At 33.1% G+C, this 27,376-nt stretch overlaps 1 protein-coding gene across 4 annotated transcripts in view; it reads right to left on the reverse strand.

The window, feature by feature from the left end:
- Positions 1–2,137: 2,137 nt before the first annotated feature.
- The window catches only part of LOC134855629 (excitatory amino acid transporter-like), a 77,750-nt gene continuing 52,511 nt past the window's right edge, over positions 2,138–27,376 (reverse strand). For all 4 annotated transcript variants that reach the window (XM_063872182.1, XM_063872180.1, XM_063872179.1 and 1 more), the window contains exons 6-11: positions 11,521–11,647; positions 10,904–11,013; positions 10,345–10,468; positions 7,604–7,754; positions 6,986–7,164; positions 2,138–3,152 (exon numbers count right to left, since the gene is read on the reverse strand). In XM_063872182.1, coding sequence (XP_063728252.1) covers positions 2,984–3,152; positions 6,986–7,164; positions 7,604–7,754; positions 10,345–10,468; positions 10,904–11,013; positions 11,521–11,647 — 860 coding nt within the window. In that variant the 3' untranslated portion in view covers positions 2,138–2,983. The remainder of the gene's footprint in view (positions 3,153–6,985; positions 7,165–7,603; positions 7,755–10,344; positions 10,469–10,903; positions 11,014–11,520; positions 11,648–27,376) is intronic.

A 27,376-nucleotide genomic window follows, 5' to 3' on the forward strand; every position in this document is an offset into this window, starting at 1 on the left:
TCTCAAGACATTTGAGAAAATTGCAATAGTGACTGCATTAGCAATACAATTGAGGTTTAATGACAAGCTCTGTGATATAAACAAAATAAATTTCCATCAAATAGCTGCAAAAATTTTTGGAAACAAATCATCATTTCAAATTTAAAGAGGTTCTTCGAACTAAGCCATTGAATCACAAACAAATTTTGAAAAAAAATTAAACATTTGAAAATAAATGTTTACTTGAAGAGTGTATATTAATTATCATTAACAGTGAAATTTTTACCTAGCCTAAAAACACAAAGCAAGCAAGGTTTAATTTTTGTTGACTACAGATTTGCAATTGTTTTATTCGAAGCCATAAAATAGAAAACAGAAACCTTGAAAGTCTTATCAAAACTTTTGCAGGATATGCGATTTCTCGATTATTTGGGATATTTGTATTCCAGTTACCTTTTTGAAATTCTAAAAACAAATCAAAACTAAAATTGAAAAGCGAACGTCAGTTTTGCAATAAACACTGAAATTGTGTACTTTGTAGTGAGCGTAAAAATTAGACATGAATAATTTGGCATATGCTAAGTGATAGTATTTGAAGGGATCAAAGTTAGTCACTCGCAATGGAGTTCCATGGATAATAATTGATTATATTGTCATTTCATAGTCAGTATCTATATAGTTACAAAAATAACGAGTATAATCTATCAAAATTTGATTATGATCCTATATTTTCTAATCAATGTAATCCATTTTAATCGATTATAATCGAAATTAATCCATTAAAAGTGGACTACAAGCATAATGTTTTTAGTCACAAAAATCTTTTATAGAATAATATAATCGATTATGATGTGTTTTTCTTGAAGAATTTATGAGTTTTGCTATTTTTTCTTCAAAGTTATCTCATTTCCTGTTTCGTGCAGTTGCTACGTATTAATTTTCATGAATTTTTACTTTTACTTATATCTAGTTAATTTTTCTCTACTTCACGTCACTTCGTAAACTGCATCACCTCTTTTAACGAACCCTTCCCCAATTCACCTCCCCCCAGTTTACCCCATATCAAATTACCCCGCATCCCATTCAGTGGAACAAAAAACTTGGGTGAGTCGGTTAAAATGGAGAAAGGGGTAAATAGGCGTTGATCACACTGAGTAAACCCCCTCCCCTTTTCCCTGCTCAATGGTAATTAAACTGGGGGGCTGTAAATTGGGGGGCTGAGTTTGGGGGTAAACTTTAGTTAATATGGGGGTGTGCGTAGGGATAAACGTAGGGGAGTGGTTTAAATGAGGATGTGAGTGGGATGGGAGGGCGCAAATGCGGATGTGGGGGGCAAAGTGTAGCGGGTTAATTTGAGTAGTTTTAGATTGCGAGTAAGGCGTGAGTAACGCAGAATTATTGCAAGTTTTGCGAATGATTTTACAAATAATCTAAAGATAATAGTCCGTTATAACCAATTATAATGGATTTTAATGGATTGTGTTTTTTCGAAAATAATCGACTATAATGACATTATAATCGATTTCGTGGTCTAAATTTGCAGATATAATGGATTATCAAGACACCATTTTAGACAACAATTTTCCATTGTAATCGATTATTATCTATTGAACTCCGGTGCGGGCAAGATTTTCAAGTTTAACAAAACGAACCCAACTATATACGTAACCAAATAGCTGTATCCTGATAAAAACTGCGCAGCGTATTGGAAAGCAAGTTTGACAAAGATTTTTTTTCTGCAAAAATTTATTAACTGAAAAGCTCGTAAGCTTCTTGGGGATTCATTGCGGTATCAGATAAAAACATCTTTAGTCACGATTCGGACTCCAAAAACAAATATCAAAAAGTTCTAACAGTTTAAGAAAAACTGATCTGATTTCTTATACTATTTCACTCACAACTCTTGTGAAGACGAAACTGAGCGTTGATTTTGTCGAATGAATTTGATTTAGAACCTAGGTTGGTGGTTTTTAGTATCTTTTATATATATATATATATATTTTTTTTTCTCTTCAAATAATTCTTGTAATGATGACTGTAGTCGTTATTTTCTGTGATGCTTGCCATGCAAATTTCTCTTTAATCATCGATCTTTGTCTAGGTTGTACGCGCAATATCAGGCATTTCTTGAGAAATATCTCGGCAGCACCATCCAAAATTGAACCTCAATGAGTAAATTGAACCTCAAACTTCAAAAAATAATTATTAATAAAATTCAATATTTTATGTAAATTGAAACAACTACGATTTGAATCGTAATACAAACAAACATTTAGCAATCTACTACAACGATTTTGAAGAATCTAAAACCAAATTGTTGCGAGAGCTTTGATTCTAATGTATCCAAATACAAACTAGGCCATAAATAAACTTCAGTTTTTTTGGTTACTAAAAATTAAACGGCGGGTACACAAATGATAGCTGCGTCCCTAGAATACGGATATATATTTTTTCAAAATGACCAATCTGAAAAAAAAATCTTTTTTGATTTGTAACAAATTGGTATTACCTATATTTCATTCATGCTTTTTCTAGGAAAATAACTATGATTTTTGTCCATCATAGATGAAGAGATTATGCAGAGACAATTATTGGATTAAATTTTACCATACAAATGATCTTTTGATTATAAACAAATAATTATGATAACCGTTATAAATTTACTAAATCTCACCAAAAAGCTAACAAACATTTCAGAAAAGGATGCTAACATAAAAAAATCAAATAAATCAAATTTATTACTCTCATAATGATTATTTGTTAAGAGTTTGTTCGTTCATTTCTTCAAAAAGTTTGTATAACTTCAATTTTTGGTACTACTAAAGCGAATTTCAAATTTTTGTTGAGAAAAGGTTAGAAAAAAATAATAACAAAGAAAAAATAATAACGAACAAATCCCGCCCAATGACCTTTACAAAAACCATTTATAATTTCATATTACAAACGAATTTTTCTAACTGTTCATGATCAATAGTTCTGTGATTCTCTCGTTCTTAGTATCTTCTCAAACTTGCTCGTCCGCAATGTTCTCCTCTGCCTGTATGGGTAATTTGGGGAAGTCGACTTTGTTGTCTTTCGGTTCTGTGCCCTCTAGTTCGGCTTTGGACATCTCGTAGACGATGGCTGCTCCAAATGAGTCACCCATCACGTTGATCATTGTTCGGAACCGATCTCTACAACACGAAACAAATAAGATCAATTTAAAATTCAATTCCCTCCCCCAAAGCAGTTTTTTTTTGGGGGGGGGGGATATGCGAACTTTGTTTTAAACTGAAACTTTCAGCCAATGAGACTCGAGTATTTTAAACGCACCGCTCAGCAAGTTTACTCCAAAATCAAACGGTCGACAGCTCTCTGTGTATAAACTGCGGCTTGCTCAAAGTAACAGCGGATTGTCAATAATCTTGAATTTCTCTCTGTGTATTTGCGGGTAGGGGGACTATGTTTATAATGAGGAAAAAGCAAATTTCTTAATAGTTTTTTGATGTTTCCTCAATGAGATTAAATGAAAACAAACTTGCCTTTTTGGAAGCCTCTTAAGTTTCAGTTTTAAAAAATTAGTTTCAATCTTTGGACTGACTGCTTTTTGAAAATCAAATTTGAAAAAGTATATAATGGGTGGTGGTTTTTTTTTCAAGTGAAAATGGACAAAAAAAGAAACCACATTGGCTAGATTTTTTACCAAATTGAAGCCTTTTGAAATCTTATTACGGTTGCAATGATAAACTCCAAAACTTCTTCGGAAATCAAACTAATAAGTTATTCTAAAAATTTTGCAAAAAAATTGAAGACATGCCTTAAGAAAATTGCTGGGAGAGGTGGTGAAGTGGTTACGTCTCCGCCTCTCAAACGAAAGGTCAGATGTTCGCGGCCCACCATGATCTGTGCTCGTTGCTTGAGGGTGAAGCAACATTACCCAGCCCAGAAAAATAACCAGAAAAATTGCATCTAGTTCTTAAACAGAGGCACAACAGCGGTTCGCCGTGAAAAGCTGTACAGCTCTTGTCTTGGTTTTTCCCCCGTGGATAAATGGTCTGAATCTTAATATCACAATTTTTTTCAACAAACATGATTTTGTCTGCTTTCATTTTCTTTTTATTTGATTCAATTTCAGTACATTATCATCAACACTACATTTTTCTCTTTTATCGGTCGTAAACGAGGTGCCATGTGCCATCTTTTCCATAATTTATAACCTCACTATACTCGAAATACTACACACTAAGACGCCATAAAATCAGCAATTCCCGTCGTTTTCTATCTTCCTGCAAAAAAATCCATTCAGATACCATAAATCAAAAGAGAGAACAAATGACTTTAGATTCCAAATATCAAATGACTGAAATCTCAGATTTTCGTTAAAATTCGGAAAAAAATGTTTCTCTAAATGTAAAAAAAAACCATTACTCTTGAGAAATCTTTTCAGCAAAAACTACTTGCTTTCAAATTCAACAGATCAGAAAACAATATAACCTTATGCCAAAAAGTTTGCTGTTGAATAAAAGAATTAAAAATAAGAAAGATAATATTTTCCCGTTTTCAGTTCTCTAAATTTTGAACTTTTTGGCTAATCGCGCATTCTATAATGTGAACCTTCACACAATTTTTTGCATTTTAGTTTTTAAAAAGAAAACCAAACAAGAATGATATTAAAAGCAGTTAATGTTTATTCAGCACAATCTCTACAAAAAAGGAAACGAATGAATCCGTTCATGAAAATCGACCTCCTAAGCCAATATAGATAAAATATTTTCACATTTTATTCACAATTTTCAAGTCCATTCATCACCAGGTGAAGAAATGAAAACAAGCCAAGGCGCGGTACTATATTCAAAATTGACAAAGCGTTATGAAAAAGAAATTGGCAATTTGCTGCGAAATATTGAAACTCAATCTAATCTTGGGAATGGGGGAAAAAAGAAAAAAAAACAGATATGCAAAAGATTATTATGTAGGTTATTAGGTTATTATGTAGAATATAATGTAGTTTCTATGTTAAACCTATTCAGCTCAATCAAACTATGACTTAAAGCATGACAAGTGCTTATTCTTCTGCCATATCAACAGATAAAACGATATTTTTAACAAAAATTATTTTAAGGAAAAATATTTTTAGCATAAAAGTTTTTTTCGTGGTTCAATTTTGATTTTGACTAAATTTTTTAATCGTTTTCTTTTTATTAGTTAAATTCTTTATTAATCCAAATTTCAAAGAATGCTTGTGCGCGGGATTGTCTTTTTCTCCAGACATTCATCGACTTTTTAACTAGCAACTGTTTTTTTATACAGCCTAAAAATATTGGTTCCCAGCACTCAAACTTTGAAACTGTTTGTACCTGTGATCGTTTTCGAAAAACTATAATGGTTTAGTTTTGGGACCTTTTTGTAGACTATAACTCAATTTGGCATAAATAACGCACACCTTAATTCGTCAAAGAAAGCTGACCAAACGCCATAAAAATAAAAGCGACAACGGATATTTAAGCCATTCTGAAGTCAATTGAGGCAAAAATTTGCATATTATATGAAACCTTATTGGACGCAAATCATTTATAGTTAACATAGCGTTTGGTCAGTAAATTTTAAAAAACCTTTCAATCAAAAATGATTAGATCGACATTAAAGGTTGTTCAGAACAGGGTTTGTCCTGATGCAAGCAATCATATTGTTCTTTAGAAGTAAAAATTGACGCGACTTATAGAAATCTCTTCCTTAAGTTTATTTATTGACATTTAAAATGTCTACCATGTGTTTTTGACAATTTTTGTTTTAAATGCAAGTTAATTTCAAACTGTTTTTCAAACTTGCTTATGTTGCTGAGGAACGATGTAAGCTTTATAAATAGGCCAAGCTGTAGCTAGAGAAGCAACGTTTGGTGCGTGTTTGACCGATGACTATTGAGACACACCTTAAAACATGCCAAAATCAACCTCCAAAATAACCAAAAAATAATGTGGAATTCAGGAGCAAATTCTACAACAATCAAAGTGATTTGACACTAAATTCTATTGAGATTTTTTTCCGTTGAGTACAAGTTAGGTGAAAAAATATATACTGCAAATTATTAAATAGACCAAAATTATAATATATGCCTCAATTCAATTCGATACAAATTCTGAGACGGAAATCTCCCTTCACGCAATAATACCACAAAATATATGGCACAATAGCTATCCAAATTAGACCGAATTTGCCATCATTAAACTCTCATAACTTAACGAAAATGAAATACCTTTTTTAAATTTGAGCGCAGTAAAACATTGCCTTACGAATGATTACAAAGCTAGACAACATATAGTTAGAAAGAGCCAAGGATTGCAAGCAAACAGAAAAAATAACGATTTGTTGTCTGAAAAATGTCAACTGTCAAATTTCGAAACATTTTATGGCTCTTTGAAAGCGGCTTAAAATTTTAAAACATTTGTGAGTGACTTTTTTTGCTGAAATTTCACTTTTGAAAGTTCTGATAATTTCAGGAACAATTTATGATTGATCCTTTTTATATTGAAAACTGGATCAACAAGTAAAATTTTATTCCGCTAAGAAATCTGAAAACTAAAACCTACTTCAAAATTAGAAGTCGATCACGATTTTCGTAGTCTCTACAGATTCGTACTCGGGGGTAATTTTTGAATGTTTTATTGTTCATCAGTGGAGTTTGTCTTCTTTTTTAAGAAAAGAAATGAAGTGAACTTAAAAAGTAAATTAGAAAAAAAACCTTGAAAAGTCTAGCTTGAACATGGACCAATTCTAAGGTTATTCCTGAAAAAATAATCAAGAACTATATAAGAGTCCTTTCTTTGATCATCAACTCTAAGAAGTAAATCAAAAAACGTTGAAAAGACTGAAGTTTGTCCAGAGAAAAAAACCACGACGAGCACAAATTTTCCGTCATTTTCTTCAAAAGTCAGGACAAAAAGTGGCAGTTTGGCCTCGTAATAGTGGAATATGATGATAAAATAATATTTACAAGTATATAGATAGGAGGACTTGAGCTAGTACTCACAGGAACCAGTCGATGGTGTAGATGAGGGATATCTGTTCGGTGGGCAGACCAACAGCAGTGAACACCAGTATCATGGTCACCAGTCCAGCAGAGGGAATACTGGCTGCGCCCACACTCGCCGCAATACTCGTGATGCAGATGGTCAGCATGTTGCCCAAGTTCATGTCTATGTCGTTCAGCTGACATAAAAAACAACAGCTATTTATATCACGCCTCTAAGACCCCCCACCCCATGAAATTAAAACAACAATTTACGGAGTTACTATTCATTTTACGAGTTTATATAAGCGCACATACCCCCCTTATCTCTCTCTCTCTCTCTTCCCACTAGATAATAACATCAATTTACCATCAAGTTGTTTTCCTTTTACGATGTTGAGAATGTAAGCTTTTACAAGAGAACTTGACAAAACCTCTGCGCACGCCGCTGAAAATCACTTATGTACGTGCCGCTCAGCTCTTTACGGAGAACTCCTGCTCTGCCTTTAATCACAAACTACATGCAATTAGTTTAAGGCACCACTACGGATCTTAGTTGGCCTCGAACCGCCGACCTATCGACTGAGAGTCGTATGAATTAACATCTTGCTTGACCACCATGTCGAATAATTCTGTTACCTGTGCGATGAATATTGCAGTGAGTGCCTCGTAGAGCGCAGTGCCGTCCATGTTCACAGTGGCCCCGATGGGGATGACGAATCTGGTCACTCTGGCGTCTATCTTGTTCTTCTCCTCCAGACAGTGGAACGTCAGAGGCAGAGTCGCAGTGCTACTCACAAACATAACTGAACATCATGCAAAATTTTATAAGAGAACTTGACAAAAACTCTGCGCACGCCTCTAAAAAGGCCCTGATAACTGCAAAAAAATAGATCTTTTCCATGGATGATTCAATTCTGTTGCATTAATGATACGGTTATCTCAGAGATGTTTTCTGATCAGAGTTTAATTACAGTGTGCAGAGTCTGGTCCTGAATACTGGAACTTTACTGAAACAATAAAGAAGCCGAACACACGAACTAATAAGAAAATTTCTAATTAAAACAAACGGTTTTGGGATTTCCAAAAAAACTCAATTTTCATAACATTTCTCAGACATCGAAAAGGGATTTAATGCACACATTAGGCTGATGAAGCACAAAAACTTAGAACTATTGTCTCTAAAAAAATTTCGAAAGAGTGAGGGTCATTAGTTCTTAAAAAATTCAAAGTTTTTGTAGATTTTCTTTGCCGCCACATGCAACTTTTAAACGGTGAAATGATAATTTGGCAATTTTTGTTTTCTTTTTTGGCACAAGTCACATTAAAAGAAAAACTGCATCTTTAATGTTTCAGTGAAATTCCAGTACTGAACCAGACTCTGTACACTGTCACTTCAACTCTGATCAGGGAAAACCTCAGAGATAAAGATCATTAATGCACCAGAATTGAGTCATCCATTAAAAAGATATAGATTTTTTCAGTATCATAGTTTTTATTACAAATTGAATAAAACAAAATTTATCACAAAAAGGCAAATCGCAGGAGGTAGAATTGAATACGTGAGCGAATAGGGGAGGGAGTATGCTTTAAAAAACTGACAGCCCGCATCCAGTTTCAAGTGTTTATAATCAGTTATATTATGAATTAAGGACCGGTCTTACTAAAGTTGAGAAAAAAACGATTTTAAGCAATTAATAATCGATTATAGTCTCTCTTTTTGAAATCTAATTACGATCATTTAAAATATATTTAATCGATTATAATCGATTACTGATCGATCTGTTCTCCGATACATTTATAATCGATTATTGTTATCCCGATTTCTAATTGATATGTTGTTAACAAAAAAAAATCCATTTTTACCGATTATAATCGATAATAACCCTTTTTATGTGCCCATTTTGTATTGGACCTTGCATCTGAATTGCTTAAAGTTTATGCTTTTTGTAGACGTTGGTTTATATGAAAAATGAGAGGTTTTCAATTCAATTCAAATTCATAACTTTTTTATATCACTTTTCTTCACTGACGTTGTTTCACGATGACCACTCAAAAAATTTTAAGCCACAAAATATTACCACATTGCTTAAGTTTCATGATTTTATTTCACCTACCGCAAGAGATTTTCAACTAAATTGAAAGGATTTTTATAAAAATTTTGTTTCGTAATAAAACTTTGTGTTCAAACGAACCAAAGTGTGACAAGACATTTTTTTAGAGATTAATTGACGCAAAATTAGTAATCCATCGGATGTTTTTAAAATATATTTTGGTGCGCGAAATAAAAGATAATAATTGTTTCTCAACGATTAAAATTGATTTAGAGAGTTTTTCGTATAAAAACAAATATGATCGGTTGTAATAGATTAAGATCTCTTGGAAAATATCAGGGTTCTAATCGATTTAAAATTTTCTAAAGAACTAACTAATTATAATTGTCAAAAAATCATAATCATAATCCGATATATAATTGGTTGCTTACGCCTAAATTGGGATGCGTGTAGATTTCGTTTAGGCTGTGAGTGTAGGAGAAATTGTTGAAAGGTTTGCAAATATTTTTGCAAAAAATATATAGAGATTTTAGTCCATTATAATCATATATAATGGAATTTAATTGGATTATAATCCATTATAATGAAAATTAATGGATTATGATTTTCCAGAATTAATTGATAATAATGAAAATATAATCAATTTCATGGTCTAAATTTGCAACAATCATTAATTATAATGACAACACTTTAGACAGCACTATTCCATTATAATCGATTATTATCCATAAATTTTCGGTGCTGGATGTTAGAGTTCTGCATTTCTATACATTGCTGTTTAAGTGTTTGAACACAATTATTTTTTGGCAACGTCAATCCGGGTATATGTTTCAGACCAATTTTGAACAACTAAAGAGCCGCTTTTGTCGGAACTCATTAATGTGATGTTATAACTATCAATACCCAGAGCTCAATCAAGTAATCAAAAAAATTTTCACCTGTTATCAATTTTTGACCAATTTGTAATCACTGATGCAAGGAAAATATCCAGTTTCAATTAACGCGTATCAAATAGGAGAAAAATAATCGGGCTCAGAAGTCAACCAAACCTGATATAAGGTGAACCAAACTTGCTAACTCATCCAAATAAGGTTTGAAAAGACGAACTGCATTTTACATTAAGCGTGGGGGAAAATTTTCAAAAAAAGTTGAAAAATATTGACACTTTAAATCCAAATATACTCCAAACACTTCTCCGGACAGACGGATTTAAATAAAAACACTGCTGAAGGGAGGCTGTAAGTTTTTTCTGTTAAGGCTGTCGGGGGGGGGGGGGGGGGGCTATAATAGGGATGACGCGTCTGATCTTTCCAGCATGTGATGTACCTGGATGCAGTTCCGAATGCCGTCATCATGGCCGGGAGCATGTTGCGGATGAAGACGAGGGGGTTCTTCCTAGTGAACGCGAAGTACAGACCCACCAGCGTCACACAAAAGTGAACCGAAAGACCTAACAATAAACACGTATAACAACAATAATACAGTGAACCTAGTAAAAAACACATACAATTTAGTCCAGACAAATTAGTCAGTATAAAACATCGCAAAATAACAGCTTCACTGCTGTATTAAGAGTATTAAGAAAAAAAATTATTTTTGAGTTATCTTGCCGCTCCTTCCATTCTAAAGTTTCAGTGCTTCCAGGTTAAACATTTTCAGCATTACATAAAATGAAAATTTTTCTGCTCAGACAAGTTTGAAAACGGACCATTTGGGCTCAGGACTTTCTCTCAGGCTCTACTCTGAGAGTTATTTTTGCCAATATCATACTAGTCTACAAATTTGCGAGCCCGGTAACAATTTATTGTTATAATTAATATTCAGTTTTCATAGTAAAATTTTCACACTGCTTGAGTGAAAAATGAGTTGCCAAATGGATTCGAACCTGCTATGACTGTGAATATGAACATGCCCATCACTTTTCCGGTGGAGGCGAGGTCTTTGATAGTCAGGATATTGGAGACGATCAGGAAGAAAATACCCACGGGGGAGTACCTAAGCAAATAGTACCTAAGCACCCCTTCTTGTTCGGAAAAAGAAATGTTGCTGTAGTCTCAGCCGATACAACTTGTATTAAGTGACGTCGTTAAGACTTCTTACATAATTGAGATTAAAAGTAAACGTAGGAGTAGAAGTAATAAAAACTTTCTAAATGTCATGGACAACTCAAATACTTGATTGAATTTTAATAAAGTCAAGTGATTTCTCCATGTTTCTACAAGGAGCAAGGCATCCCTGAGCTTATACAGCATACTTTTTTCAGCGACTGATAATTTTTTTCCGTGAATAATTTTTTTCAAAGCGTATAACTCATGAGAACTCACCGATCTACTTAACAATGCCCCTTTCAAGAACGGGGATGTTGATGAGTAAATTAAGTTAGTCGAGTTTTCGACCAATCATAATGCAGCAAAACTAGAATTCTCAGAAGAAAGCCCCGCTGCAAATTTACATTAGTTTTTATTAGTAGGGGTGTAGATTGTTCGGTAGATGCTAACTTACCACATGAAGAAGAGGACTAGCTTCATGATCATGTCGTTCAGGGCGGAGATAAGGGTGATGAGGGGTTGGGACACCTCCTTCATCTTAGTCATCACCACCCCGATGCAGATGCAGAACGTGATCAGACCTACAACACATCACACAAATATCACACCTGAGCTACGAGGAAATCACAATCATATTCAACATTTTAAAAAAAAACAACCATTATTACCAGCGAAACATTTTTTTATTAACAGCAAGACAAATGAACTCTTTTTTCTTCACTTCGCGGGTTGACGCCGCAGCGATTATTATGGCTGCTTCAGGCTCTTATCAGTGGCCAGTTTACACAATCAGGACGGAAACATTGAAAATGAAAAGCTAGCTCTGAATTAGATCTGAGTTACATCCGAAACAGCTCTGGTTTTTGAAATTACAGCTCAACTATTTTTGTATCAGCCCTAGTTTTACGAGTTTTCAAAGAGGAAAGCTCCTAGTCGATTATCATACTTAAACTTGAAAAATCATTCCGTACGCCATAAAGTTGATGCTCATATGAAGTGCGGGAAATTTAAAAACTGCCGAAAACGCTTGAAAAATAAGTGCAAAACTCACTAATTCAAGGTTTCAAAATTTTCTAATCGACTGGGTATATAACAACAATAAAAACCAAAAATGTTTTCGTAGAAAGATATGAAATTAAATTAAAGGGTGTTATGAAAACACTTCTTTGATGGTTTTTCATTTTTTGTATTTATTCGCTTGCTATTCGTTTGTACTCATTCTACTGTTTTCAAAAACACGGCCAATGCTTATTGCTAGAAAATAAGATGGCTGAAAAAATAACTTGAAATTTTGATAGCAGAGTAAAAATATATATACAAGGCTAATTGTATATCAAGGTAAAGCCCTAAAGGTTCCAATTATGTCTCTTAACTGGTCGCGAGAATCACTATGAATTTTGAACTGCCAAAATATCAAAAATTATGTTCTAAAAATTGAGTAGTAACAGGAATTAAAATGAAAATTACGTTTGTATCAATTCGATTTTGAACGAATATGAGTTCGGGATATATTGCCATACATAAATACTGATATGGCCAAAACAATACATGCACCTGATTCTAGTTATTCTAAAACTTTTATATTGATAGATTTTTAGAAGTTTTTTTTTACAAAAATGGGTTGTTTGTTTTGTAAATAGTATAAAAATAGTATTTTTTAAAATAGCAAAAAATCAATGATTAAGTTATAAAACTTGTTTTGGAGACAATTTTATACCAAAACAAATTCTGTTGTATGTGTAGCTGAGAACAAAATAAAACTATTAATAACTGTGATTTTAAATCTTTTGAACAACTTTGTTTTATTTAAGAAAAATTGATTTTTTTAAAGTTTTTTTGCTCTATATTAGATGGATGGTCTAGGCAACCGCAAAGCTTTTTCTAGCAGTGTGTTTTAATAATTTGCTCACAAACATTGGAACTGAAAGACAAAAAAAGACTGCTCGTATCAGGGCAAACCCCTGAATGTTTTGACTGTCTTTCAAGGTCTATGAACCAGTACTCGCGTTTAAAAAATGATAAATTTTTTTAAGGTCTAAGAAAAACAATTCAATCGCCAAAAAAACGACAAAAAATACGTAAATTTTGATTTTTTCTTAAATCATTCCCCACACGCCGTATCAAATTCAAAGTGATGGATTTTGTTCTCAGTAACGTAGAAATTATGACAAATAGCTTGTTTCAACCAATTTGGAACGATTTCTATGAGGAAAACCTCCGCACACGCGTTAATTGCGAGTTAATTGTCCCAAATTGACCAAAATGGTAGTCTTTAAACCCTCATAAATTTATGAAACTGGCCACATGGGAAATATGTTTTCGTATGTAAGCTCAGGATAACAATACTTTTCGAATATAAACAAATTCCGTCAAAATGCTTAGTTAAAAAGTCGAAATTTGTCTGCAAAAAAAACCCACCCGAGCACAAATATTCCGGTACTTTCTTTCTGAAAGTCGGAACAAACGTCTACTGGTAACTTCAAATAGGTTTCTTCACATTGGAGAGTTAAATTCAATTGTTTTCTCCGAAACTTCTCAAAAACATGCTTACTTAGACAAATGAATCTCTTGGGCAAATGAATATTTAGGCAAATCGTTATTCATACTCTCTCGGACTGGAGTCAAAAAACGAAATCGCTCTCGCTCAAGTACCACTCCTTTTGGTAATTGAAACGAAAATTTTAAATGCAAAAAGTGACCTTTGAAGAAAATTTTGCGTCGAATTTGACAACCTCAAAAAATTTTGTAAAAAATTGAGCTTTATTTCAAATAAAAACGCTAATTCTCTTGATTCGGCTTGAAATATGACATCACTCTCAGAAAAAACTGAATGTTTTGCTTTTTAAACACAAATGTAGCAAAAAGCGGATCATTTTGAGACTTTATTCGTTTATTTGCAGAAAAACACAGGATAAAATTTCAATACTTGAAACGAAACTGTTTTTTGATATTTAAAAAACATTAATTTCTTATATAATTCCAAAGATTGTATGACTATCTGGGTTTGCATCTTTCTACGCTATATTTGCACCACATTTACATTAATTAAAGAAAACAGCTCGGATCAAGGAGAAGCTCTGAATGTTCCGACTGCCTTTTAGGGTTTATGGAGCAGTAATAACATTAAAAAATTAAATGTTATAATACAAACTGAAAAGAAAATTCTAAATTTTGAAATTTTTCAAATGAAAATCATTCCCCCACACGCCAAATAAAGTACAAAAGGATAGATTTTGCTCATTGTAACAAATCACTTATGGCAAATAAGCTTTTTTCAACCACCAATTGGAACAATTTCTAAGACGGATTAAATCTCCGCTTACACGTTAATAGCGCGAAGTATATCGCGCTTTATTTGTCCCAAATTGGCCAAAATGGCAATCTTTAAACCCCCATAATTTTATGATCACAGGTGAAATTTTTTTTTCAATTTTAAGCTCAGACAACAATACTTTTCGAATGATACAAGAAAACCTCCGTCAAAAATGGCTAGTTAAAAAGTCGAAATTTGTCTGAAGAAAAAAAAACCACCCGAGCACAAATATTCCGTTACTTTCGTATCGAAAGTCGGAACAATGAAGTGTTGACTTGAAGTAATGTTTGACAAAATTTCTGAGTGAAATATTTTGTTCTGTAACGTGTAAGAAAGAAAACATTGTATTAGGGCTTTTCCCTCGCATAGTCAAATATTTGTGATTACTCGTCATAGAGAGTCGTATGATTAAACACATTGGAAGTTCGCTCATCCATCATTCAATTTATACCAAAAACTTCTAAATAGTTCTCTTAGTAATAAAAAAGAACGGTCTAAATACTTTGTTTTTCAGTTTTTTGATATTTGCATGCCATTTGTTTGAAATGAAATCAAGTTTTGACATTAGTTTACAAATAAGCTACATAATTATTTTCCATGTCTCAAAAAAGTTGCTGATTAATTTTGGAAGTTAACTTCCGTCGTTTTTCCCAATTACATAAACCGATTGGAAAAATTAACGCGGTACAAAATGTTTTTAAAAGATGTTTTTTTTTTCAATTACAATAGCTGCTTGCGCATCAATCGGTTATTTTTTCTTTCAATCGTCAGAATTCCTAGCAAGAAAAAGTTATTAAGTTAACCTTAAAATAGTGAATAGCGAGCGCTGACGTACTTTATCATGTGAGATGAATTATCATCGGAAGTTCAGTTCTCAAAACATTTTCGATATTCATTTCAAATTAGTTCATTTTCCTATCAAAATAAACATCCTTCAAAATCTTCTGACAGTATATGCTAATTATCTATTCAAATATTCTCCTCTTTTGAGATCTACTCATGTACCAAAAAAATTTGGCCGAAAGCTTAGGAAATCTACTTATAAAGATTTTTTCACGACGTTTTTAAAGAAATATTCAATTATAATTTTGGAAAAATTTTCTTAGAATTTGTGTTTTCGGCTTATTTAAACCCATTTATTAACTCTGCCGACATTTTATTTTGAGAATTTGTAATTTCGGCTTTTTTACCATTCATAAGTTCTGAATCAACACTGAATGGAGTCATGACGCAAATTTAATTTGCCCCCGGTGCTTATCAGAAACGAATCAATAAATCTGCAACTACCCCGTCATTTTTGCTGCTCTAACCAACCCCAGGCTGAAAGAATAAAGAAAAAACTTAATTTAAATTATAGATACCAGTAATCATTATGCATAGAAAATGTTAAATTTAGGCGTGGTGATTATTTATAGATTTTCTTTACATTTAAAAAGTATACGTACGTTGTAAAAAAAACATATATTTTGAAAACGTCTAAAAAACGGAAAGTTCAAAAATGCTTCTGTATCAATTGGTATTAATTTGAATACGTTGGGTGGCAACACAAAGCAAGCATGATTTCGTTGTCTAGCAAAACGACTTTAAGTTTGACACTGACAATGTTCATTTTTGCAATTTTCATGGAGAAAATCAAGTACAGTTGAAAAACATATGTTGGAGTGACTTTTGCAATATCTTTTCACAATATGGAGAAATTGTTTTACTCTCACTTTTTTTAAAAATTAAATTTCAGTCACCAGAAACAAAATCAGCCAGTTTTGATATTAACTTACAGCACCTCTATAGTTTGTAAAATTTAAAAGTAACATCTACAGTTTGCTTTATATCTTTGTTCTTTTTTATACTTGTAGGAACAAAAAATGCATTGAAAGCGTGTTTTAAAAAACGCAATACAAAGACAGTTATCCAAAATGTCATGAAAAACATTTTTTTGAAACAATTAAAATGAATTTAAAAGCATTGGTGTTTTTGTTTTCATTTTGAATTGCTTTTCAGAGCAATTTTTATCCGAACTGAAATGTTTGGCGTCTTGAAGGCAGATGGAAGAAAATCTTCAATCGGCTTTGAATTATTTATTTGAAGTCGCTTCCTTTTAATAATATTAATGTGATAGAATGGCGGAGCCTTATACCGGATTTCATAAAACCGGTTTTGTTAGTTTAAAAAAGGCCGGAACGATTTGGATAATAATTTCAAACAAACAAAAACAGAATAAAAAGCAATCGCAGAACAATTTATCAGTATAAAACCTTCTAAAGCAATTTTACGTAGTAAAAACAATTGTTTCATCAGATAGGTTTTTAAATGACAGAGACTTTTGTGATATAGTGACGTAAGCAAGCAAAATTTATGAATTTTACATATATTTGTGTATAAAATTAATACTCATTTACCTTCATCAAGGTTTACTTTTTCTTTATCCAAAAGGACAAGTTTTAAAAACCTATAAAAGAAAATTGTGACCAGAAATATTTTTATCGGTGAGCGCTCGAGGGAGGGATACCGCTAAAAATTCTTGTGACCAAGAGATGAAAAAAATAAAATAGAGCCAAAAAAGGAATATGCAGTTGTTACATACGATTGAAAAATGGCTTGAAATTTCTATTGTGAAATTGCACTCCGTATGTCTTGAGACCAGCTTGAAGCTAAAAAAAACACGCAAATCTAATTAATAATTTCACTTCGTTCTTTGATTCTAATAAATCACAAAAGCCATGCAGAAATTTTTAAACTTAAACTCTTACCCATGGGTAAAGTTTTTGATCGTGATTTTTTTATTTGAAATTTTCGGGAAAATAGTCTATCGTCAAGGAAGTTTAAAATTACAGAAAACAAAATAACGGTTATTTGAGCGTTTTTGAAAAACAAATTGTCTGCAAAAGAAGATTTTGTTGTGTATTGGATATACCCTGGGTATGTCATGCACTCATAAATTAAAATCTGCAGTAAAAATATTTTCTTGAGACTGTTTGTACGAAAACAATACGTAACAGGCGACAATTCGTAACAGGCTAAAAGTTTTATGTAAGGGACTTGGGTTTGAAGATATTTTTATGGTGAGTTTGATGAGATGAGCAATTTGGTAAATCAACACTCGTTATCTGTCAGCGTTCAAGCATTACACAAAAAAAGACGAAAAACTCAATTATTAAAAGAGCTTTTAAACTTGTACTATGAGAATATCAGGTTATAAAAAATATTACCTTGTGCTAATTAATGCACAATTTTTGAAAAGTTCTGGAAAATTATTTTTTGTATTTTTGTTGATTTTGAAAATTGCCATAAACGGAAACAGTCAGTAAAATGTGAGACAAACCATATAGTTGTTTTTAGACAAATTGCATACAGGTTGAGCCTTGAATATTCTGATAGTTATTCAACATGTTTCAGATACAACTTGGGGAAAAAATTGATCAAGCAAAAAATTTCAGAAACTCGTTGAGTAAATTCCATATTAAAAATATTACAAGTAAGTTAGCACCAAATTAATTAAGAGAGCAATTCCAATTCTTACTAATTGAGAAAGTATATAAAATTCTAAAAGCCAATAAAATTCTAAAATCGGTCTAAATTGGCTGATTTGCAATTTCAAATCTTGATAAATCCACCGAAGACCATTTTTTTACATATGAACGTTATGAAATGATCTCGTCATTGGAAAAATAAAAAATGTTAAAACTCTTTTTTTTTTCATCGACAAATTTGATCGGAATTAAAAAAATAGGTTTTCCAAGTAAAAATATTCTGCTAGTTTCATCAAAAATTGCTTAAAATGTGATGTATATAAGGCAAAAACTATACAAGGCGTATTAAATCCCTGTAATTTCAGCAAAATTTTATCAACAAATCATGTGATTGGTATTCATTGCTTCGGACTGAAGACTAGCAATGCTTGCTCCGCTTCGCCCATATTCGTCGCAGATGAATATTGCGCGTAAATTGTTGCTTACCACTACTCTAGATTTTCTGTTGACCCTGATTTTTATTTTTGTTTAGATAATTGTGTTTTTTCATGCACGAGTTGTTGATTGAACCCGGGTCAAGGATCTCATTTTATTTTTTCACGACCAAAAATTCGTCCGACCAAAAATATCTTTCGAACGTCTCGACCAAATTTTGGTATGTTTCGACTTTCTCGACCCAAAATTTTGTATGTTCGACTTTCTCGACCAAATTTTGAAATATCTCGACTTTCTCGAGCCAACAAAGAAATTTTTTGACATTATTTGACACAGTTGAGATATGTTTTGAATTTCTCGGTCAAAATTCGACATGCTTTGACTTTCGCGATGGTCTCGACCGACATTTAATGGGTTTTTGTGCTCAACCCTGCATGAAGTATTTTGATTTTCCGGACCAAAATTGGGTATATTTCGACTGTCTGCACTTTCTCGACAGGCAAAAACTTCCAAAACTGATTTGATTCTTACCAGATTCGTTTCAAAGTGCTAAATCAACAATGGGACGAGTAAGGATTATCGCAACTCTCTGGATCATAAAAAAGTGAGCTTAAGCTTGAGTTCATTCTGTTATCAAGAACTTAATTGAAAATACTTTGCCAAAAGCTCCTGCGAGCCATTAATGCATGGAACCCACTTTTTACAAGCATAGCTTTAAATAACATTTACTTTTTATAATTATTGCTTATTCTTCTTCTTCTGAATTATAAAATCAATTAGAATTCTAATTATAAAGTCACATTGTCGGAACAAATTTCTTGTCATGAAATTCACAAAAAGCAACTGAACAACGGTTGATATATTTTCAAAACTCGGATAAAGAAGATGTTTTGAGTTTCACTTGCGCGGATATCAATGTACGCAAGTCAGTTCCAGTGAGATTTATTCACATATATTATTGAGGCATTTTTAGTTTTGTTTTGAGCCGAAGAAAAAATCTGTTAAAAAACTCTTTGTAATTTTATATTTTATGGACAACTTATTGAAAAGGTTTTGATAACTGAGTTAATAAAGAATTTTTTTCCCATTGTTGTTTGAGCTTATAGCGGTCAGGCTTAGAAATTTTTTCCAGGGTTCATCTACTCTCCTCAAAAATGGTTGACAAATGTTAATAGTTTCTGATTTAATCAACCAATTGAACGATCACTTTCCTAAAGTTGAAATTTTTTCATGATGACATTTGTAACCGCTGTAAAAAACACATATAAAACCAAAAAAACTTTATCTAGGCAGCTGTCCCGGCAGTACATCTCATCTGAGAGTAATATAAGTTTCCAATACAGAGAATTGCAAAACGTTGGAACAGACAAAAATAATTGAAAACCTGCGTTGACAAAAATGGATTAAAATCGCTTATTTACAGAAAAGCAATTAGATTTTCGATAAATTTTATTTCACTTTTAATACAGTTAAACTGTGATTATCACCTTTAGATAATTGATTAGATTTTTTTTGCTAAGCTTTTATACAGTATATCTTCATTTTTTAATCACTATCAAAAGACAATAATATGGTTTTTTCGTCCATTTTTACACAAACTATATACAGATTTTATACAAACTATCTACGGATTATCTAAGAAATATTTACAAATTATCTACAGATTATCTACAAATTATATACAGACTACATGCCGATTATGTACATATTTTATACAGACTATTTACATATTATATACTGATGTTAGAGGGGTACCTTCAAACTTGTAGTTTTCGTAAAACTCGTTTCCTCAACTCACTATAACTCTGAGGAGGATTTTTTCTGCTCACAAAAATTGCTAAAATTTGTGGGGAAAAAACCATTATTAAATCCAAATTTGGATGATCAATACTGAAATTGTTACAACACTATAAATTTTAGACAAAATAATCAATTTTTAAACAAATTATATGCAGATTATCTACGGGTTATTTACAGATTATATTTAAATATTTATACACTATAAAAACGATTATTTGGCATGAAAGTCTTTTATTTTTAATAAAAAAGAATCGATTGTATCTGTATAGAATCGATTATTGTTCGAAAAGTGAATGCAGATAAATTGATTTTGTACTTAAGTTAATCTGTAAGTTTTTCTGTATATAACCAACTTTTATCCATTTTTGTCACTGCGGGAAGAGCAAATGACCTATTCCAGACAACTTTTGCATGCAAACATTAATTGTTCAGACAGAACGTGTGTCTCAAGGTCACTTAAGAAGTTGCAAAAAATTGGCAGATTTGAGTTATGACTGGGGCGTAACTCATAGAGTAATTTCGGATAGGGTACACCGTCTGCTCGTCACGCTATCTTATTTTCGGCCGGATAGATTCGTGCAACTTCTTAGTCTAATACCGATCCTAATCTTACTCTTATACTATCTAGTCTCAGGTTGTTTAACTAGTCTCTGCTAGGCTCAATAGATCTAGGGTATACTGGTTTATTGCGGCTGCTGAAGTGCTCGGGAGAGTCCAACTAATTTCTAAGTTAAATTCAAATCTCTCTGGTGCTGAAATTACAAGTAACTTCAGCACTTACAAATAAGTGGGTTGTTAGTTAGATGGATCATGATTGGTTAATATTAAATACTTTACATTGGTAAAACATTTAATTTATCCAATCATAAAATATAGTTTAGATCAGGTTCCACCCATCCGGGTTTTACAGTGTTTTTTAGAACAGTTCTTCTGTAGTTCAAGGATGGATGATGGACGTTGGTATTTGGCGAACATCACAATTTTCTTTCGCTTCTCCTTGTGACAACGACTGAGTCTTTGCAACAAAACCAATTCTGATTTCAGAATGGTTGGCTATGTCAGGTTTTTCTGTTCTTCAGGGAGAACTTCCTTTGTATCTGATCTAGCTTGGGAATGGCGTGGAGATTGTGCGTGGAGGGGATGCCTGATTACTCGGATCTGTACGTATACTTGAACATCGAGGTGGTCATTGGTCTAGTTCAATGAAGTCCTTTTCTGCGAAGTCAAGTCGTACTCTAAATCCTTTGAGTTGTGATTGTGAGTGGCATATCGATTGTAGTTGGTCATTCTCTCTCGAGTGTAGTGAGGTCGTCTTGTCTTTTGATGTTCGTCCTTGGTGTTGTATTCTGATCTATATATTGCATCATGTGATTTTACATTTTATAAAACTTTTATTAGTTTAATATTTTTTAATCATGATTTTAGTTAGTTGTTTTCACAAAAGCTTTTTGTTTTAGTTCGGTTATTTTGAAGAGTTACTCACCCTTGAGTAGCTCTTATTAAAAATAAAGGTGTGGTCACAAAGCGTGGATGTAGCGCGGTGGGTTAGGCCGGCTATAGAGCATGCTCAGGACGTCCTTTCCTGGTGGGTTAGGCCAGGTGTGGGAGTATGATTTCATGCGGTTTTTGTGAGGGGTCCTGTTATGTGACAACGTTTTATGTTGGGTTTGTTGTGGTTTTACTTATGTTTCTTTGGTTGTGTCCTTTTTTCAAAAATCAAATTGTTTGTGGTATGGGTTTGTCTTTCGACTTTTTTGTGTTTTATTATTTCTTTCTAAGACTTTATAATAGTCTTCAAAAGAATAAATTATCCAGTTTTAAACTGGGTTAATCCGGTTTGGGTACCGTTGGTTTCCTTTTCTTAGTCATGCTGTTATTCTATGATTTGTGGTATTTAGTAAGCTGCGTTGGTTAGTTTTGTTTAGTATATGATTCCTCTCCAACCGGGTTAAAGGAAAGTTTGAAACTTGTTATCGTGTGTTAGAGTTATTGAGTGTGAAAACTTGAAACTGAAATTCATTATTTTAAACAATTCTTCGTGGGCGAGCTGTGCGAGTATGGATAGAATTTCTGTGCGAGTGAATGAAAATATCAAAAGGTTAGTACTGCAATTGCATTTTATTAATTTACTGCATAGAATTTGGAAATTTACTGCTAGTAATGGGGGAATTTTAAGATACAAATTTTCATCATATGTAGATTTACTGCTTTTGGGGGAAAATTTTATAAATTAATTTACTGCATTGGTATTGAATTTATAAATTTATATGTGTAAGAGATTAATAGAATTTTGGAAATTTGTTTGATGAAATTTGCGATTTTTATTTGTCTTTTGTGGTTTTTGTAGGTGATCGTCGGATGAAGGCTAAAAATCTAAAGAAAACATGAATAAAGAATGGTGAGTTTTTTCAATATTTTAATTAGTTAGTAATATTCATTTAATTCATACTTACCTGTTAGTCGTCGGGAAAAAAACCGTGGGGGAAGATGTCGTGAATTAGTTCTGAAGTTGTGAGTAGTTTAGCTAATATGCGGATGATATTTTTAGTTTGAAGTAGTGGCCAAAGCAATTGAAGTGCCTTAATGGTGGTTAGTTCTTCAGTGCCTACTGCAAACTCATAAGGTGTGTTTTGGATTAAGTTATATAATTTGTGGTTAAATGTAGTGTTATGGATGAATTCTAAAATGGGGATTTCTATAGGCTGTACAAACTCGTGCGGGATAAGGAAGGGTCGGGATTCTTCGGCGTTGAAGGTCTTGGTGATGGGACAGAAGATGTACATTTGGGTTATGGGGTCATAATTACGAAGAATACCATGAAGGTTAGTGTCTTTAATACAATATGTGAAATTTAGGAAATATGGTGAAGTGTATTTTGAATTGATGAATTGGAAACGATGGTGTGGTTGTCTAGAGGGTGTGTGGAGGTCAAAGTGATTTTGGATGAAACGATAGTAACTGTATGTATGTGTTTGTTTAGTTCGCAACATAATATCGTGTGAGCAGTGTAAATCTCTTTCGTGTGGTGCAAGGAAATGAAAGGTTAGTGAGAAGATTTGGAAGCGTTCTTTAAAACTTTCGTATGCTTGTGTGCTTGTTAGTGCTTCTGAAATAATGTGATCAAACTTTCGGTCAAAGATGTTTAGTGTAAATACATATGGTGTCTTGATGAAAAATTTCTCGGTGATTTGTGGATTAGCGAAGCGATCTTCATCTAAGAATTGATCTTGGTTAGCTCTTATGATGTTGTGATCGTAGTATTCTAGTGTATATTCATTAGCTCTAGGTGCAGTGTGTATTTTTAGTGATTTTTTATATCCTACGTAAGTAAATTGTCTAGCGGTGAGTGGTGTAGTTAGTCGATATAGCATGTCTTTGTTTCGGTCTGTATCGATGGAAGTGTTGGTTAAAGGTAAGCAAAGAGGGTTAGTGAAATGATAGTATGAGGTCCAAGAGAGAGTGGGCATTAAAACGTATTCGTCTACAAAGTTGCGTGTTTCGTTAGCGTCATGAGGGGTGTTTAAGGTGTATTGTGGAAATGAGGGTAAAGTGATAGCTAAAAATTCTCTTGTGTTAGTATGCTGGGGGTGATTGATGTATTCACGGGCTGTTCCTGGTTTTGCTGGGAAAGGATGGTTGGGGAATTTTCTTTTAAAAGTGCGGTAAGCTCTATTAGTATTGAGTGAGGATTCAGTTGATGTGGATGATGGTGCTAATGATTCAGAATAATTTGAAGAGGGTGTAGGAGGATTGGTTGAATTTGTAGTGGAGGAGATTTGGTTTATGGTCGGGGTGTTAAGGTGGTAGGGTTGTTGTTGGAGGGTAATAAAATTGTCTAGCTCTGGTGAGATTCGGGGGGTATCTGGAGATGATTGGTCAGAGTGGTATGAGGAGTAGGTTGGGGTAACTTGGGAAGCATAAGAGGGTGTAGGAGTGATGGGGTCAGGGTTATTTGACAATATGGGTTGAAAGGGAGGTTGAGAAAAATGAGAAGGGTTATGGAAATTATTGGATGGAGATGGTTCTGAGTCGGCAAATTCATCGGGGGTTTCAATATTCGGGTTATTTAGCTGTGAGATGGAGTATAAAACTGAAATTTGTGAGTTAGTGTCGGAATTCATGCCTGATGTTACATTGCTAGATGGAAAATCGGGTGGCGGAAAAGCAAAAAGTGGGATTATTGGGATTGAAGAGGTAAGGTTGGTTGGATGGGAATTTGATCGATGGAGTGATCCAAGTTGGCGGCTCATCGTGGGCTAAAAAAATTATTATTTTGAGATTGAAAAGCGGTGGTATGGGGTTGTTCAATAATTTGTTCATAAGTGTTATCATCGTGTGATTGATGTGTCATTATATGCTGTACGGGACTTTGTGATGTGATGAGTCTAAAATTTGGATTATGTGTGATTGCTAAATTTCGAAAATTTCGTGGGACTAGGGATAGTGGATGGTTATTTGGCAGGGGTGGCAATTGTGGTGCCGTTGGCTGTGTGTCTACATTGTTATGTTCTTCGTCGTATGTATTTTGTCGTGTTGTTATTTTTGTGTTATATTCTTTTATTTGTGCGTCTAAAAGAATTTTGTTTATAGATGTGGAAAAGATTCCAAAAAATCCTGCAAAGAGTATGCGTGCTACACTTGCTTGTCTGTTTACTTGTGTGTGTATAGCACATGTATTGTAGATTCCTTTTAAGAGTGAGAAAAGAAATCCAATAAAGTTAAACATTGCGTATAAAATAGTCAATTTTTCTAAGATGTAGTAGGGCCATCCTAGAAAATCTAGGATCTCATTTTTGAGTGTAACAAAGCTAAAAATGTTGATTGGTGATATATCTTGGGGACGGTATTTTTCGCCGTTTAGATATATATAATCTTTAATGTCTTTAAAATATCCGCTATAGTCTTGTGTGTAGATATCGGCAAATCCTGCGGTTTCTGCAAGTTTGCGTAAGTTTTGGTCAATTGATTGTCTTTGTATAGTGTCCATTTGTGTTAGTAACTCTTGGAATTGTTGTGTTCTAATGTGATGTTGAATATCTGATTTTGAATAGATTCCTATTGATTGTAAGTCTATATTTGGGTTTCGAGCGATAGCGCGAATGCTTTCTGGTGAAAATTTTTTGAGTGATTGCATTAATGTGGGGTATGGAGTGAGAAGATAATATTTATTTTCATCAGGGTTTAGTTGTACTACATTGTGGCTATTTTCTGATCCACATGGGACTGCGGTATCCCAGAAATAGGTTCTTCGTGAAAGTGTATCCACGAAATGTACTTTATTCTTATAAAAGATAGGGATTCTTTTATAACATCGTTTATCTTCAAAAACGTATAGTGGTGATACTTTTTTAGTACAAGTATAAAACCATAAGATGTTTCCTTCATAGTCTAAAAAATTTGATCTATTTCCTGATAATAAATATCCTGCGTAGGGTATTTTTAATACTGCTAGTGCAAGTGATTGTAATATTTGTGTTCGTTCTAATTCGCATAGTTGATGTAGTGTTTCTAATTCGGAGAGTGACATTTCTTGAAAAATGCGGCTAATTGTATAGTCTAGTTTCATATCCAAATGAATATCATAGTGGATATTACCAAAATATGTGGTATTCATTAGTGATAATTCTTGTAAGCGTGTGCTTCTGGTGTCATAAGGTTTTAGATGTCCACCAGGTTGTCCGTTGCTTTTTTCAAAATTAACTGGTATATAGGATGTTCCTTCGTTTAGAGGATGACCTGTGGCATATGGGTCGATTTTTACTTTTCCAGTGGTCATGTCGAATCCTTTTTCATATTCAACTAAAATTTCAGAGTATTGTGTTCTGTGAAGTGGATTTCTGTATTTACATGCAAGTTCTGTTTCTTGATATATTTGAAAACGTGTCAATTTATTTTCTATGTTATCTATGTTTCTAAAATCGGAACTTAGTTTTCGTGATGGATGGACTTGTTCGTAAGGAATTGATTGTATGAAATATTTTTCGTGAAATTTTATCATACGAGCGTGTATTTTTGCTACTTGAAATGTTGTACATGTGTCTTCGGGGAACCAAACAATTGTTGCTTGTGTTCTTGTTGTAGGGTCGCAATATCCTTGATCGTTTTTACAAGGTAGTCGGATTCCTTGATAGATCATTGTATTATCAGATAAATCTCGTGTGAGTTGTATTTTTTCGAGTTGTATTTTCCAATCGAAAAACATTATTTCTTGATATCCTTTATTTTTTGTGTCTGCTTTGCAGTTTGATGGGTTATTTATACCAATGTGTGGTATCCAATGTTTATCATGTAGGTCATATGTTAATCGTCCGTGTGCGCCGTTATACGGGTATTTTTCGTCTAGTTTTATATGTCCTTGGTGTCTTTCAAGTTGTGATTGATGTACAGAGTCTGAAAAAACTTGAAAATTAACTAATTTTCTTTGGGAATTTTTATTTTGTGTGATGTTTAGTCTAAGTAATTCATTTTTACAATCGTCGGGATTGAGATGTAAAAGACGTTCTATATTACTTTGATAGAATGATTCATGGTCAAGTCGGTTTTTGTTTCCGTTCGAGACTTGTGAACAATGTACTTTCTTTTCGGAAAATGTTGCTTTGAATTTATAACCTGTAACTGTTGTAGCTCGGGCTTTTGAGTAGAGTGTTGCTATTATATCTGTGGTTTCTATAGCTTGTGGTTCTGTTTCACATTGTGATACTTGATTGATTGCATATTTATGTAGTGTTTTTTGTTCATTTTCTTCGCAATCGTAATGTGTTACTAATAAATCTTGTGGTCCTGTACGAGGTGAAGGGTTTATGTTTTGAATTGAAGTTACTAGAAAAAGGAGTTGGAGAAAATTTAATAATTTTAGAATATACATGTGTATGATAATCCTGAGTATGGATTATAAAATGTAATGTAACCAATTGTGTTTTTGGTGTATCTGTCGTATTTATATATTACTTCGGTAGTTATAAACGGTGGTGGTAGTGATTGAGCTGTGATGTTAGGTGGATTTAATGGGTAGGGATGTTGTGTAATATTGTTTAATTTAACTGTGATTTCAAACTTTAATTGTAAACTGTTTTGTTGGAGTATTTGAATATTGTGATCACGGATATCGTTGTGAATATCTTGGCGATATTGTAATCTATTAAGTGCCCAGTTATGAAGGCGGTTACTTTCTTGATGCTGTCCAAATAATGGTGGAGGTGCTGTGAATGTATTCCAATCTAATCTTAAAGGAATATTTACTGAAGATTGTTCTCGATATCTGGCGTCGAGATTATTTGGAAAATTTAAGTTAAAGG

Source organism: Symsagittifera roscoffensis, chromosome 10, assembly GCF_963678635.1.
Source record: "Symsagittifera roscoffensis chromosome 10, txSymRosc1.1, whole genome shotgun sequence".
Taxonomy (NCBI): domain Eukaryota; kingdom Metazoa; phylum Xenacoelomorpha; order Acoela; family Convolutidae; genus Symsagittifera; species Symsagittifera roscoffensis.